The 17,421-nt window shown below is 40.5% G+C and overlaps 1 protein-coding gene across 1 annotated transcript in view; it reads right to left on the bottom strand.

The window, feature by feature from the left end:
* LOC139938706 (IgGFc-binding protein-like) overlaps positions 1-17,421 on the bottom strand; it is a 97,654-nt gene that overhangs the window by 74,517 nt on the left and 5,716 nt on the right. The window contains exons 9-23 of the mRNA XM_071934322.1: positions 16,626-16,828; positions 15,240-15,414; positions 14,475-14,696; positions 14,047-14,160; positions 13,021-13,134; positions 11,492-11,608; positions 10,632-10,745; positions 9,306-9,611; positions 8,128-8,430; positions 6,628-6,962; positions 5,638-5,793; positions 4,063-5,067; positions 2,837-2,978; positions 1,409-1,591; positions 214-422 (exon numbers count right to left, since the gene is read on the bottom strand). Of these exons, the coding sequence (XP_071790423.1) occupies positions 214-422; positions 1,409-1,591; positions 2,837-2,978; positions 4,063-5,067; positions 5,638-5,793; positions 6,628-6,962; positions 8,128-8,430; positions 9,306-9,611; positions 10,632-10,745; positions 11,492-11,608; positions 13,021-13,134; positions 14,047-14,160; positions 14,475-14,696; positions 15,240-15,414; positions 16,626-16,828 (3,698 nt within the window). The remainder of the gene's footprint in view (positions 1-213; positions 423-1,408; positions 1,592-2,836; positions 2,979-4,062; positions 5,068-5,637; positions 5,794-6,627; positions 6,963-8,127; positions 8,431-9,305; positions 9,612-10,631; positions 10,746-11,491; positions 11,609-13,020; positions 13,135-14,046; positions 14,161-14,474; positions 14,697-15,239; positions 15,415-16,625; positions 16,829-17,421) is intronic.

Here is a 17,421-nt window from a genome sequence, read left to right as displayed (position 1 = left end):
GTCTCCTGTCCGCCATTTATGGGGTCAAAATGTGCACAAAAGGATGGTACACATTTACGCACCAATGCGAGTGTAAACACGTGTACCATCCTTTTGTGCATGTTTTAAACCCTAAAATGGCAGACATACTTGTACATGTAAGACAGCATACATGTACCAGTGCCCTGCATGTTGTGCAATGGGTCTAGAGTCTTCCAAGTCAAACTGACTTACCGGAATATAGCTGCCATCGGTCATTATACACCCACAGTTCTGAGGCTCCCTACAGCGGCCATTGCCATCCTGTAGTTGGCCATCTGGGCACAGGCATGACTCAACGCAGGTCAATGGGCAGTTAGCTTGTTGGTTGAATCCTGTGGTACAAGATGGCTGACAGGCACTGGCACAAGCATCGTATATCAACCCTTCTGGGCATGTGAAACCTGGTTGTGTCAAAAAACATTCACATTCTCAGTTCTTTTGTTTCATTATTTATGTTTCTGGAAACGAATGAACAGGCCCTTACAAGAAAGTGTTTGTTTCTTTACAAACTTGATGCAATTTCGGGCATCCGACAAACACTAAAGCAGGAAACTGAGCCTTCTCCAATGCAGGCCTGCAGCCGATTTCACAAAACTTTACACAACTGCATTTGTCCACTTGCGCAAGGTTTATGGCGCAAGTTGCGCAAAGTTTCAAGAAATCGGCTGCTGGCCATGGGGAATTCACTACCCGATAGCTGCAGAAAAGTACACTCATCCACTTGAACAATCCAAGAAAATTGCTGAAAACCATTGTTTTATCGACAGTGATGTTTTATTTTGGGCCATCTTTAGTTTTGATTTTAAACCTGTGTTGGACACTAGTGTTTGCAACTTCTGGAAATGGCATTCTATAAATGCCAGCATATTGTATTATTATTCAATCAATCAATCGTTAAATTTATAAGGCCCCAATGCAACAGTCTATGTTCAATTATTTCTCGGATTCCGAGGACCAGTTAGCACACAAAATCCAAACGTCTTATTTTCCGAGAGGAAAAAAGTTAAGAATCCAAACATCAAATTTTCCAAAAGCAAAAGAGTCGGATAACTCACTTGAATCATTCAAGACATTGCTGATGTGTGAAAACGGTTGTTTCATTGACAGTGGTATTTTATTTTGGTTCATCGTTGATTTTGATCTTAGAGTAGCTATTTTAGAAGCACTTTGCAGCTTCTGGAAAAGACATTCTACTATTCATAATTTCTCAGCCTCAGAGGTCAAGTAAGCAACTCTAAGGGGGTGTCTTAGCACACAAATTCCAAAAGAGAAAAATTGAAAAAAAAAAACATCAAATTTTCCAGAAGCAAAAGAGTTGGATAACCGATTAAAGTAGGAATAATATCCTACCAGCACAAATGATCTTATGAGAAAACTTTCTTCTTACCGCACTGTGGTACATGACTTCTCCATTCAATGACGGGTCCACCGGCAGAACGACATGCCTGCGCATACTCTGCCACACTGTCACAAAGGTAATCTTCATCAGGGAGTGATGCGCAAAGATCATAAACACAAGCATCATAGAAGGGCTGTGGGTCGACGAATGAATCACACATACCCAGCCACACTGTACCCAAAACAAAAAAGAAACAATTGTCAACAAACCTTTTGGGGTCGTTTTTTTCTTCGAAAGATCAATTGCGGTTTGAGTTTATAAGTTTGAATGCTTTTTTGTTACAGAGTAGGTAACAATTCACTTATAGGAATATTTCAAATATTTCATATTATTTTAAAGACAAAGTAGAGAATTGGTAACTATTGAGAAACAAGGATAGGATTCAATTCCAGAGATCACTCATCTGTTTTTCATTAAGTAGATCACCCATTAACACCTGTCCCGAGTTTACCTACAGTGTATGACAAACTCGGGTCGGTACCATTTAGGGAAACAACTGTTTTTAACAAGATCTTTCTTATATGATCAAAACTTCATGAGGTCTTTGTGGTTTAGGGTGCCACTGCTTGGGAGTTTACTGACACAAACATCTACAACATTCTACTGGCTCTCGCTTATAGTGTAAAGTATTGGGAAAAAGTGTTGAATGCTATCATGTAAGCAACTTTAAATCATAAAAATTTACCAAATATCTCTGAGGATGAGAATCGCTGGCTTTGTGGAAGTGGGTCCCAAGGTGAAAGTTTAAGGTACAATTACTTTACTGATAACAGTTTTACTTTACTGAGTCACAGTGAAACCGGTGAGAAGAATTCAGAGATTTGGGTTAAAGGGAAATTCACATAATGTTATTGCTTTAAAGGCAGTGGACACTATTGGTAATTACTCAAAATAATTGTTAGCATAAAACCTTTCTTGGTGACGAGTAATGGGAGAGGTTGATAGTATAAAACATTGTGAGAAACGGCTCCCTCTGAAATGCCATAGTTTTTTAGAAATAAGTAATTTTCCATGAATTTGATTTCGAGACCTCAGATTTAGAACTTGAGGTCTCGAAATCAACCATCTAAACGCACACAACTTCGTGTGACAAGGGTGTGTTTTTCTTTCATTATTATCTCGCAAGATCGATGACCGATTGAGCTCAAAATTTCACAGGTTTGTTATTTTATGCATACATGTATGTTGAGATACACCAACTGTGAAGGCTAGTCTTTGACAATTACCAATAGTGTCAATGGCCTTTAAAAAAAAACACAGCATAAACTTGCTGAAAATTTCACAGGCTGTTTTGATGGTGCGTTCTGAAAGTTTACTTTGCCAACCACAAATGAATATTTTACTCTTTTCCCTCATTACAGCTGTAGAAATTCCCTTTTACAAGTATCCTTTGACAATAATCCCTTCCCACCGTACCTTCATAATCCAGAATTGGACTGCAGAGACGAGATGCGTTGACAAATTTATCACCTTCACAAGGATCGGGCGTCTGTGGCACAGTGTTGCATTCGTTGGAATTAGCCAACCAGCTTTGACCAAACTCATTAACATTGGTGACCTAGTGAGATACAAAATATTCTCAAGTTGAAGTATTCTCAATCCATAGTGTAGAGGAAACGTTGGGTATTACAGATAAATTGCTCAATTAAAGAATTTCTGAGTTATTCTATGCTCTTTCTTTAAAGGCAGTGGACACTATTGGTATTTACTCAAAATAATTATTAACATAAAAACCTACTCGGTTACGAATAATGGGGAGCTGTTGATAGTATAAAACATTGTGAGAAACGGCTCCCTCTGAGGTAACATAGTTTTTGAGAGAGAAGTAATTTTTCACTAATTTGATTTTGAGACCTCAGATTTAGAATTTGAGGTCTCGAAGTCAAGCATCTGAAAGCACACAACTTTGTGAGACAAGCGTGATTTTTCTTTCATTAATATTTCGCTATTTCGATGACGGATTGAGCTCAAATTTTCACAGGTTCGTTATTTTATGCATATGTTGAGATACAGCCAGTGAGAAGACTGGTCTTTGACAATAACCAATAGTGTCCAATGTCTTTAATGGATCTTTCCTGTAATTAAATTCAAACACACATTCTGCTATAAAAGAACAGATGAATGAATAAATCCATGAGCTTGCAAGACTGCCTCCGAGTTTGTAAGACTGCCTGCAAGCTTGTAAGACTGCCTGCAAGCTTGCAAGACTGTCTGCAAGCTTGCATGACTGCCTGCAAGCTCACAAGACTGCCTTCAAGCTTGCAAGACTGCCTGCAAGCTTGCAAGACTGCCTGCAAGCTCGCAAGACTGCCTTCAAGCTCGCAAGACTGCCTGCAAGCTTGCAAGACTGCCTGCAAGCTTGCAAGACTGCCTGCAAGCTTGCAAGACTGCCTGCAAGCTCGCAAGACTGCCTGCAAGCTTGCAAGACTGCCTGCAAGCTTGCAAGACTGCCTCCAAGCTTGCAAGACTGCCTGCAAGCTCGCAAGACTGCCTGCAAGCTTGCAAGACTGCCTGCAAGCTTCGAGACTGCCTAGAAGCTCGCAAGAATGCCTTCAAGCTTGCAAGACTGCCTGCAAGCTTGCAAGACTGCCTGCAAGCTTGCAAGACTGCCTGCAAGCTTGCAAGACTGCCTACAAGCTTGCAAGACTGCCTGCAAGCTTGCAAGACTGCCTGCAAGCTCGCAAGACTGCCTGCAAGCTTGCAAGACTGCCTGCAAGCTTGCAAGACTGCCTGCAAGCTCGCAAGACTGCCTGCAAGCTCGCAAGACTGCCTGCAAGCTTGCAAGACTGCCTGCAAGCTTGCAAGACTGCCTGCAAGCTTGCAAGACTGCCTGCAAGCTTGCAAGACTGCCTGCAAGCTTGCAAGACTGCCTGCAAGCTCGCAAGACTGCCTTCAAGCTTGCAAGACTGCCTGCAAGCTTGCAAGACTGCCTGCAAGCTTTGAGACTGCCTAGAAGCTCGCAAGACTGCCTGCAAGCTTGCAAGACTGCCTGCAAGCTTGCAAAAGACTGCATGCAAGCTTGCAAGACTGCCTAGAAGCTTGCAAGACTGCCTGCAAGCTCGCAGAAAAGCCTGCAAGCTCGCAAGACTGCCAGCAAGCTTGCAAGACTGCCTGCAAGCTCGCAAAACTGTCTGCAAGATCGCAAGACTGCCCCAAGCTTGCAAGACTGCCTGCAAGCTTGCAAGACTGCCCAAAGCTTGCAAGACTGCCAGCAAGATCGCAAGACTGCCTGCATAATTGCAAGACTGCCTGCAAGCTTGCAAGACTGCCTGCAAGCTCGCAAGACTGCCTGCAAGCTCGCAGAAAAGCCTGCAAGCTCGCAAGACTGCCAGCAAGCTTGCAAGACTGCCTGCAAGCTCGCAAAACTGTCTGCAAGATCGCAAGACTGCCCCAAGCTTGCAAGACTGCCTGCAAGCTTGCAAGACTGCCCAAAGCTTGCAAGACTGCCAGCAAGATCGCAAGACTGCCTGCATAATTGCAAGACTGCCTGCAAGCTTGCAAGACTGCCTGCAAGCTCGCAAGACTGCCTGCAAGCTTGCAAGACTGCCTTCAAGCTTGCAAGACTGCCTGCAAGCTTGCAAGACTGCCTGCAAGCTTGCAAGACTGCCTAGAAGCTCGCAAGACTGCCTAGAAGCTCGCAAGACTGCCTAGAAGCTCGCAAGACTGCCTGCAAGCTTGCAAGACTGCCTGCAAGCTTGCAAGACTGCCTGCAAGCTTGCAAGACTGCATGCAAGCTTGCAAGACTGCCTAGAAGCTTGCAAGACTGCCTGCAAGCTCGCAGAAAAGCCTGCAAGCTCGCAAAACTGTCTGCAAGATCGCAAGACTGCCTGCAAGCTTGCAAGACTGCCTGCAAGCTTGCAAGACTGCATGCAAGCTTGCAAGACTGCCTAGAAGCTTGCAAGACTGCCTGCAAGCTCGCAGAAAAGCCTGCAAGCTTGCAAGACTGCCTGCAAGCTTGCAAGACTGTCTGCAAGATCGCAAGACTGCCCCAAGCTTGCAAGACTGCCTGCAAGCTTGCAAGACTTCCAGCAAGATTGGGAGACTGGCTGTAAGCTCGCAAGACTGCCTGGAAGCTCACAAGAATGCCTGCAAGCTTGCCTTAAGTCATATATTTGAAACATTGCCTTCAAGCTTGCCAAATTTTTGAGGCAAGGTTGCAGACATTCTTGTTAGCGATGTACCTACAGGATCTAAGTTAATAAACATTCTGTACTCACCAGGCCACCATTTGGTGTGGTGAAATCGTTTTCTTGATTATCGTCGAATGTTCCACACATGCCGCATACTGTCCTCCCAAGCCATTGGGGTATCTTGACCTCAACAGTATTCTTACCATCCCATCTTACAGTCACATCAAACAATGTAGTAAGAATCTGTCATAGTAAACGCAATGACTATTCTTCATAAATGAGATTTTTAAAAACATCACAGGAATTTATCAGAGATAGGTTAGAGAGTTGCACTCCAAACAGCAATACCCACATCACCGGTGAGTGCCTTTTTCACAGTTGTCCTGATGATGTGCAGTCTCTTAAAGATTTAGACAATCTGCCCACACAATAGCTACTTGACACCAATCGCATCGTTCAATAAGGGAATAAAAGGGGAGCGACGAGTTCCTTAACTGCCGTTTAAAACCGGCAGGATCATGGATGTGCGATAAAGGCCCGAGCCAAAGGTGAGGGCCTTTATTGCACAGCCATGACCCTTCAAGGTTTCAAACGGTAGTTTAAGAACGAGTCACTACTCCTTTACTCCCATTCATAAATGCCGTTTTGGTTAAAAGGCCTAATAAAGTAAGCAACTGTGTCAACTTGTTTGTTTTCAGACACCCATGAGCTCTGTACGTGTGTTGCATTTTTATGACTGAGACGAAGATGCATTCGTGCTTAATTAGTCTTGCTGCAAGTTGTTTCTTGTTTTCCTTTCACATACAGCACGGTCAACTCACCAACAGCGCCCGCATCGCCCGTAACGAGAAACGTCTTGCACCAAGACTAGCACGTAGTATGCATCTAAACTTATCCGAAAACAACCGGTCATAAACAGCTCCAGCTGGTCACTATCAACCATTTAAACACCCCCTCGTGGCGGGCTCTCCACCAATAGGAACAGCGAAACTGTCCGAGGTATTAATGAATCGTAGTTTAATCTGAGACATTGAAAATAGAGATACAGGTATTTATTTATTATAAATGAATGCTCACCACATAGGCACCAGCATAGATGATCCTCACGCCATCTGGGCTTACAATGGGCAATGCTTGGGCAAACCCATTCACCCTAACCTCACCCTCAGTAAGCAGAGAGTACACCGTCCCGGTCAGGTTCAGAGTAAGCTCCTGGATTCGAGACACTTTATCAGAGGGTTTCCTCTTGGCGTTCCGGCTGACGAGGCTGAAGTTGGGTACCTGGTCTAGCTTGAGACCCTCGATGCAGGTATCAGTCAGGAGGGTGTAGTCGCAGTCACCCTGGAAGTCATATCTCTTGCTGTCAAAGGTGATGTAGTGAGGGTCACCCCATATGGTACAGGCAGCATACACTGAATCAAGTCAAAGTTATATCAAACGTGTAAGGGGTCAAGGGTTGGTGAATTTAATAGCATTTCTTTTTCATTTGAAGTAGTAACGGTAAGTTTTGATGCGCATTTAGCATGTTTAGAAGTAAAAAATATCTTAGTCATTTTATGGTTTGTACTACAAGTGATAGATACCGAACACATTCATTCTGAATGTTTTTTAATAGAAATTCTTTGTTCCTCCTTTTATATTCTGCTTATTCTTTGTGGGTGTTTGAAAACTAGCTCGTAAGGGTGTTAAAATATACCTTGCATGTGTTAATTCTTTTGTGATTACTCTTTTCTGGAAGTTAGTAGCCTTATCAGTAAAAAGTTATAAATGCTTTACATAAGGTCCCTACAAGAATCAAAGGCCTAAAGACTGTAGGTTGCAAAGAGCACTGTAATAATAGACTTACTGACAAAGACAACATTTTAAACAATTTACAAGGAAAAATATAAAAAAAAAGGAAACATCTTAAGTTGGAAAAGATTAGTTAAATCTTCAAGAGGAGAAGATTGGTAAAATCATTAAAAAAAATACTAACAACTAGAATAAGGAGATTCATAACGTCCTAAAAAGGAGAACATTTTCACAAAGAGCAGACTAGTAACATCTTAAAGGCAGTGGACACTATTGGTAATTACTCCAAAAAAATATTAGCATAAAACCTTACTTGGTGACGAGTAATGGGGAGAGGTTGATGGTATAAAACATTGTGAGAAACTGCTCCCTCTGAAGTAACATAGTTTTCTACAAATTTGATTACGAGACCTCAGATTTAGAACTTGAGGTCTCGAAATCAACCATCTAAACGCACACATCTTTCATTATTATCTCGCAAGTTCGACGACCGATTGAGCTCAAATTTTCACAGGTTTGTTATTTTATGCATATGTTGAGATACACCAACTGTGAAGGCTAGTCTTTGGCAATTACCAATAGTGTCCACTGCCTTTAAACAGGAGATTAGTTTTATCTTATTAGTAACATCTTTTACAGGAAAAGATTAGTAACATCTGAAAATAGAGAATTAAAATATATTGAAAAAAGAGTAGATTAGTAAAACATTTTGAAAGAGTGACATCTTAAAAAAAAGTAGATTAGTAACAACTTAAAAAAAATGAGATTAGTAACATCTGTACTTACAATATTCACAGTTAGGACCACCTCTGCCTGGTTCACATGTATGAAATCTAGCAACCAGACTCGTCTCCCCAGTGGCTGGATATACCAATCGTATCTCATAGTACTCATGCCCTTCCAGGGGCGCCACGTCATACACCCCCATGTGACTGGATAACACCGAGTGATTGGTCCAATGCTCACTCCCATAGATCCTCTTTTGGACGGTTATTGCATTCAAGTTGGTGTCGTCCTCCCACGTTATCGTCAGGGAAGATGCTCGGGAGTTCTGAATGCCGATGTTAAATGGCGCCCTCATTGTTGAGTCTGGGTGTTAGAAAGGGTGGAAATCAAAGTTGAGTCATTTATATTATATAAATATTATTAGGTTTGTGATTGAAAAAAACAAATCTTTTTTTTGGGTGCTGTTACATCTTACATTTGTTTCACGTTAACAGTAGCCTATATACAAGGCACAGGCATTATAACTTCACAGAATGATTGCACAAATACCACATTGAACGTGTTGTACAGAACAATCTTTTTGTACCTTCTCAGCATATGTAGGAAAGGAAACAAGTTCAATGTTTTCTAGACTTGCCCGAAGACAACAAAATTAAGCAGAAACTGCAGGGTACAAATGTCGTTTGAGTTTTCTTTTAAATGTATAAGAAAGATAGCTAAAAATAAAGTTCTCTTTTTGATCTTTTAATCTGTCAGATTTGTAGCGTCATGTTCTGCTTTATCCCCCCCCCCCCCCCACTGCAACACTTTGATACTGAGTTGAAATGCCAATTTGACAAGACTAGCGTGTTATGATCGAGCGGTCTAGTTCACTAGACCCAAGCTCTGGTGATGTCAACAGCAGACTGTGGGTTCAAATGCAAGTCATGACAATTGTTCCCTTGAGCTAGACACTAAACCTAATTGTTTTGTTAAAAAATGAGAAGGTACATGTGGTGCATTCTGTTCTACCAGCCTGGCTCCTAGTGGATGATACCCATGCCTACATCCTTATGGACAGTGAAGGGGCAACTCTGTTTCAGCACCAGGAGTACAGTGGTAACTTGCCCCTGCATGGTGACAGCTGATTTAGGTTGACAGCCCAACAGTTGCCCTCACCTGAAAGTGGCCATCCGGTCAAGTGATGTTAAAGAAAATCTCAATAGAAAAAACATAAAAAACTCTGGTCATAAACTTACCAACTCCACATTCGGATGGGCTCCCGTATCCCCTAATGCATGTTCTGATGGTATCTGGTATTGTATACACACTACTATCATCACTGGCCCTCTGCATACCAACTCTAAACTCATACAGAGTCTGGTTCTGAAGCCCCTGAACAATGTAGAGCAGTTGGTTACCACTGACTATAGGCTCTAGCTTCCAGACGCCTGTACTGACATCACGGTACTGGACCCTGAACCAGTTGACGGGTATCTCCACTGTCCAGGCTAAGGTGAATGAATCACTCCACAGTTGTACAACGCTCACTATGGGCAGATCACCTTCATAGAGATCAGAATTAATCATTATTCAATTGAGCTTGAAAGGTTGCACGTAATAACAGTAATACTGAGCATTTACATGTATGTACCGCTATACTATTAAGAACAAGAGCTTTACAGCAGAGAAGGACATTTTTTTTTTTTTTTTTTTACATAGGATTGGATCTGGGACAGGAATGTCTTCAAGACACTTTTGAATACAGGCATCAAAATTGCTTCTCTAAGACCAGCAGGAAGCTCATTCCATACAGTGTACATGCGGGGCAGCCATGGCGAATGAATTATAGCCAGCCTTCTTTCTATAGTTCTGGGAACAGAAAACCGAATCTGATCCGTTGATGTGCGGAGTGGTTGCCTGTATGCATCAGCAGTATTACAGTTGTGGGAATGTACAAGTTCAACAAGATATGATGGAGAATGAGTGTGAAGGATTCTGTATACATGTACATGAGTGACAATTTTGAAGGTAATACGTTTTTAAACAGGCAGCCAATGCAGCAAACTGCAAGCCGGCCGACAGAAGGCTGGTCACGGCCAGACATAATTACTAGAAAAGCAGCCTTGATTCGCAGACGCTGTGGGTACAAGAGGCTTTTTCCAAACCTCAGCTTACGCTCCGCCTCCAGGCTTCATTTGATGTTGGAAACACGCCGCAAAATGATACTAGAGCCCAAGACAAAGCCAGAACCAAATGCACGGTTTTGGAAAGGTCTCAAGTTTGATTATTTAAACTGTTTGAACATAATAAACTAACTAGACTAGTTTTAAAGATTCAGGGAAGTTACAAGCTTTCTTAAGGTATTATAATGTAAGTGATACAGTTTTATCCCTGCAAATCCTACAAAGTGCTCATGACGACAACTCAAGACTCAAATCTTTGGACTCGGATTAGATTGTCCTACACACTATAGGTTGAATGGGATAAAACGAGATTTGGACGGGAAAGGGAAGTATTGAAACTATATAGGATTTGAAGCATTGCATGGTGAGGTACATGTATCAATGTATATTGAAACATACTTTCAGTACACCTGTCACCGACCCAGCCCACTTGACAGCTACAGGAGTAGCTATTGGCGCCATCGTTACATGTAGCCTGGTTCAGACACGGATTGCTGAAACACTCATCAAAATCTGAAAATGAAAAAAATTAATTATATTATACAAGCTATGAGCTTTCACCTTTAACCAAGCAAATAATCTCACATTGTAAAATGTAACCTTTTTTCTTCCGCCAAACAAAGATATTGACAAAATAGGGATACGGCCAAATTAGGGCTAGATAGCTCAGTTGGTAGAGTGCCCATACGGTAAACCAGATGTCGTTGGTTTAAATCCTGCTCTAGCAAATTTTCAAACCCAAATCTTTTTCTTTCAAAAATAACATCATTCTGTTTAACATCATTCAGGTCCATGTTGGTTGCTTCAAGTTGTTTCTTTCAATGATCTTCAATTAATGCGATCAAGCGAAATGAGTCCAGTTTTTTTTTTATCTACACTAAAAAGCGCATAACCCAAGCTATAACGCTGATAAAACCCCATCTTGATTGCACCTTTGGTTCAAAAGTTTGGAAGTAGAAACATCAAGAGATGCGAGAGAATAAAGCTGAGAAAAACAGGTTTAAAGTCAATTTGTTTATCATAAAAATACATCATTTTTAGTGTTCTTTCAAAGCTAACTTTAACACCTGTTTAAGTAAATTATCAGAAAGGAAGTTGCTAAGATAAACAAAATACATATTCTGGCAATTAAATAAACACAAAAAATAAAAATATAAAAATGCACTCCTGTCGGCATGCTTCTCCATACTGATATTCCTGACAAACAACTTATTTAGCTTGATTGCTCAATGATTAGCGACAATTGTCTTTAGCGTTACCTATTTCACAGTTGTCCCCAAGAAATCCTTCAAGGCATTTGCAGGTATAGATTTCCGTGGAAATCGGAGTACACGTTCCTCCATTCTGGCATATACCAGGTGTGCATGGTGTGTCCTCTGTGAAGAGTAACAAACAAATATAAAAATGAAAGAATTAGATTTGACAATGCTGCTTGGAGGTAGTATGGTCATAGATTGGTTTTGTTAACATACATGTAATGCTAAGTTATAGGTGGATTTGTCAATGGAATGATGATTTGTATAGGGAAAATTGTAACCAAGATACAACAATTTGCATGTAAAAGTTTCAGCTGAATGCAGTGTCTACTCAATTGTGTCTACTTGCTGAGAAAACAGCAACAAACTGTCAGGATATTTTCAAAAGAGCGCTGAATCCAGCCATGTTTAATAGGGAGGTAACAGCGAGTGCAAACTGCATCCTCTCTGGCTGCAGCATTCACAGATACCGAACCTATTCAATTTTCATATACATGTAAAAGCACTTCCTCTTCTGTTTACATTGTTTTCCTTTAACATCTGTTCTAGAAAAACAATTTGATGGTTGCTACACCAGCCGTCGATTTCACAAAACTCTTCCTAACTTAAGACTAATCTTAGAACTTAGGACGAGTCCCAACCCTACACTGTAGCATGCAGACCTTAAGATTAATCCTAAGTTAGGAAAAGTTGCTTGTCCTTATTCAAGATAAGACAAGTCCCAACTCTTTGTGAAATCGACGGCAGGTGTCTTGTGTCGGGAGGGAAGAACATACATATCAAACACAGATCTCTATCTCGGATTCCCCAAGCAGAATGCCAAAATCTGAGCAAGAAGAGTGAAGTTTGCAGGGCACTGCTATCGCCACCCTGAGCTTCCAGCCAGCAAGCTTGCCCTCTGGGAGCCTAAGCAAGGTCAAGCTCAAAGAGGTCGAGGTCACCTGACCTATGTTAATCTGCTCAAAAAGGACACTGGATTTGTGACTTCTGGAGAAATATCCACATGCATGAGGGACAGAGAGATCTGGAGACAACTCAGCCGTAACATCATTGACCAAGGCCACCACTCAAAATAGAAAAAGGACATGAAGGTACGTAGGAGAGGCCTACATGTACATCAGCTCAGACATGATATGTAAGATTGTCTTTAAATGAGCACATTTGTCTTACATTCTTAATATTGTTTATATTGCATGGCCTTATCTACATAGGGCTGGCATTATCTTCTTAAAGGCAAAGTATACTTTTGGTTTCTAGAACTGTTTGATTGTATTAATCCTTTATAAATGTAGATGTATACGGTGAAATTAATATTTGAAAATTTAATTAAAACAAATGATCTTGTTTTGAGAGAATAATCCCCAATAATAATAATCTGAGAAGCGTTACTGCTATTATTTCTGTAGCTTTTTTAATGAGTTTGTAAGGTTTATAGGTGGGGACCGTTTGTTTGTTTTGCTAGACTGAGTGTTGAGGGCCAGGAGCGTCACATTGATGCTATATAAAGTACATATGATAACCATTTTTCTTACCTTGCATGCAGGTATCACCCTTCCAGCCAGGGGCACATTCACACAGGAATCTATTCACCAGATTGAAACATTCTCCACCATTCTGGCATGGGTTGCTCCTACACTCATTGATATCTGTAAGAATTATTCAGATTTTATCTTAGAATAAAAGCATATTATTATTGAGTATAATTTTAGAGCTTCCCTTGACTATGACATTGCTTCTATACAGCCTTCAGGCGAAAAAATACATGTACTAATGACTAATAATAATAATAATAACAATAATAAATAATAATAATGGTATGACGCCAAAGCTACTCGAATGTACCGGGGGCAGACCCGGTCGACCCGGGGAAGTTAGTCAAACGCACCCATAATAAAAAAATTAACAATCAGACTGATCATGATAAAGGGCATTGACATCCGGATGTCTTAGACAATCAGAGAAGATGTGTCATCTCATTGACATAGCTGTTCCAGGTGACATAGTATAAGGGTAGCTTCTAAAGGAGGTAGAAAAGATCCAAAAAGTACCAAAACCTGGCAGGAAACTTAAGATTTGGCTGGTGCAAGTGAAAGTAGTCCCTGTGGTACATGTACATGTAGTTGGAGCGCTTGGCACCATTCCCAAAGAACTCAGGAAAAATCTAGATGAAATAGGGACATGTGGGAGGGTAGATCAGTTACTGAAAGCAAGGCCTTTGAGAGCAATGAGGATCTTTAGAGAGAACTTTCAGATCTTAGGCTACTGCACATTTTGTTGAAAATGAACTAAAGTGACCAAAACAGATGATGACTCACGTATAATGTACAGTGGATGAACACATGGATTCTAAGTGTAACATTCGAGTCGACAGAAAAAGACTTTTTAAGCCTTAGGAAAGACTCCACTAGGGTTGAATTCTGAGGCTGTGAATAATTGCATCGATACAAAGACATCATTTAAGATTGGTAGGTATATTTTGCAACAGCTTGTTTAGAATTTTCAGAATAGATAATCAAACAGTTTTGCAAAGCAAGTACTTTAAGAAGTTGTAGACTCACCGGTTTCACAGTTTGGTCCCGTATATCCACCGACACACATACACTCGTATCGTGCCATTTTATCTATGCATGTGCTGCTGTGGAGGCATGGATCCGAACCACACTCATCAATTTCTGCAAATGAATGCATATTTAAATTAGATCTTACAAAAAAATATGTTGTTAACTGCGTAACTTTCTTACAAATTATTTTTACAAGGCAGTTTGGCGGGGAGGGAAAAAACAGACTAAGTTTATCAAGGGAAAAGAATGCAGTGCAGGTTTTACCTAAATCTATACCCAAAATATAAAACATAGGCCCTACATACATCTACATGTATACTCGATTTAACATTTCAACTCTCTGCACAAGGATTAAAAAGACTCAACTATTTGAAAAACTCACTTGTTTCACAATTGACAACTTCAATTTTTAGAAAAAAACTCACCTATTTCGCAGTTGACCCCTTCAAATCCAGGGTTGCACACGCACATGTACATGTCTTCTCCATCAACACACGTCCCGTTTGTAGAGCATGGATTGCTGAAGCATTCGTCTGTCTTATCGCATAGCAAACCCTTCCAACCACCAACACATTCACAGCTGAACATGTTGATTTCATCAATACACGTCCCATTTAGACAAGGGTTGCTGGAACATTCATTGATATCTGTGAACACATGAATCAAAACCATTGTTATTTCTTAGTGTTACTTCTGTTTTCTGTGACATGTTCTAACACATCACTAAAAAAAGCACTTTATAACACTGTACACATGTATACAAAGTACTTTTCCCCCCCCAAGTCCTGTGAAATAAAATCCACAGATATTTTACTCGGACAGGGTTGAATGAAAGGTTTGAATGAAATCTAAGATGAACCGTTTTGCTACATTATCTTGCGTCCTTCAGCCAGATACATTACCTTAACTTGTTTGTCTTTTGCATGGGACATTAAGCCGTAGTTCCTGTGAATTAGGATTGGTAGTGCACGTAAAGAACTCAGAACACTTATCGTGGAAGAGTAATTGTTAACCCAGCGAAGATTTTTTTTCTGGTTCAAAAAGCAAGCTCCCTTGCTTATGATTCCTTAGGCTTACGAGTTACAGGGATTTAACTCACAAGGCATCCAAGGTTTCATTTCCAGAAATATATAACAAAAACTCTATAAGAAAGACGATAAAAATAAACATGTTTGATATTTATTATTTACCTAAGCATTCCAATCCATTGCCTATGTACCCTTCATTGCAGATGCATTGACTCTGTGCCATTTGTACACCACAGTATGCATTAGAATCACACTGTACATCAGTACAGTTGACAATACCACCAGCTAGACACTCGCATCTCTGGCTACACATCTGAGTCAGCTGGACGGTGCCAACCTGCAGAGAAAAAGAACAAGAATAAGAAAACCTTTGTTGGAATCTCCTTGTATAGCGAGAAACCTTAAACAGGTAGTGGACACTTTTGGTTACTACTCAAAATAATTGTCAGCATAAAACCTTACTTGGAAACAAGCAATGGAGAGCTGTTGATAGTATAAAACATTGTGAGAAACGGCTCCCTCTGAAGTAACATAGTTTTCGAGAAAGAAGTTATCTTCCACTAAAAAATTTGAATTTGATTTTAAGACCTCAGAATTAGATTTTGAGGTCCCAAAGTCAAGGATCTGAAAGCACACAACTTCGTTTTATAAGGGTGTTTTTTCTTCCATTTTTATCTTGCAACTTTGATGACCAGTTGAGTTCAAATTTGCACAGGTTTGTTACTTTGTGCATATGAGATACACCAAGTGAGAAGACTGGTCTTTGACAATTACCAATAGTGTCCAGTGTCCTTATAATATTTTTGTATTACCTTCAAGTTTGCCCCAGGCAAGGCTTAAAGCCACCCTTGGTGAGGGGGAAGCCACTCTAGGTAAGGGGCTACAAGAAGGAAAATTATTTAATGTGAAAAATAACTCAGGAGAATGATATTCTACTTAAAATAGTCCAGATTGAAAGATGGAAGGAAACATGCACCAGGCAAGGAGTGGGTCTTTGTTTTCTGTTTTTACATCTCAGGAAATCAAGAGTGTATGGGTGAGAAGAAGCAGAAACTCAGGTAATAACTTGGGGTTGTGGTTTATAACTTGACAATAAAAGTAATAATAATAAGAGCACTGGTCTCAAGCTTTGGTGTTTCTGATCAGCAGAGAGTAGGTTTGAGTCCTGGTCTTGACAATTGCTTCATCCTTCAGATGGGACATAAAGCCGTTGGTCCAGTGTGTTTTTAAGGCACGTAAAAGAACCCAGATACACTTATTCCTAAGAGAAGGGCCTGTTTGCCAGAGTCTTTCTGGCAGTGTCTCTTAAATGCACCAAAGCACCAAGTTTGTTTCTGACAATCAATAGGTCTCAAAATTAAAAGACTTCAAAGATCGTTCTGGAAATATATGATGATACAATAAGCCGTTTGAGACACCCAAGTGCTATATAAAAGTAGCTATTATTAATACTGTTATAATTATTGGTGCAAAGCCACAAAACAAAATTTGAAGTTCAAAAGTAGTAAAAACTAATGTGTTATTTTTTATTAATAAAGATTCGCTTACCGCATAGTAAAAACCATTCCTGACACAACCACAAGTGTTTGCCGGCACACAGTTTGTCCCTTCTAAAACAAACCCTTCGTCACATTGGCATCCCTCTACACAGCGGTCATTACATGCTACTAACTCCTGACGCAAGTCCAAGCATGTCCCTGGACAAGCTGAGGTACAAACACTGTAAGAGCTGTTAGTCGGGCAAGTCACAGCTGAAAACAAAACAGATCAATCACAGTTTTTCCAGGATCATTTCATGGTGGAAAGGTTTGTGTTTGCGCAAAAGCAAATTATTTGTTTGATCACACATCCAACAGCACTCAAAATAGAAAAAATAAGACGTTTTGGGGCTTCACCATTACACTGAAGTACATGTATGTTAGCACTGTATTCTAAGTGCTTTACGAGTCCTGTGAAATAGAATTACATGCATACTTGTGTGGGAATCGAACCCACAAACTGTAAGAGCTGTTAGTCGGGCAAGTCACAGCTTAAAACAAAACAGATCAATCACAGTTTTTCCAGGATCATTTCATGGTGGAGAGGTTTGTATTTGTGCAAAAGCAAATTATTTGTTTGATCACACATCCAACAGCACTCAAATAGAAGAAATAAGATGTTTTGGGGCTTCACCATTACACCGATGTATGTTAGCACTGCATTCTCTGTACATGTACTTCACGAGTCCTGTGAAATAGAATTACATGCATACTTGGGTGGGAATCGAACCCAAACTTTGCCAATCTATAGCAGATGTCTTACCAACTAGACCACCATCTGGACCGGTAGCCAGAGGCAGTTCAAA

Source organism: Asterias amurensis, chromosome 6 (assembly GCF_032118995.1).
Source record: "Asterias amurensis chromosome 6, ASM3211899v1".
Taxonomy (NCBI): domain Eukaryota; kingdom Metazoa; phylum Echinodermata; class Asteroidea; order Forcipulatida; family Asteriidae; genus Asterias; species Asterias amurensis.
Note: the sequence above shows the minus strand (reverse complement) of the source record. Positions and strands in the feature narration are given on the sequence as shown.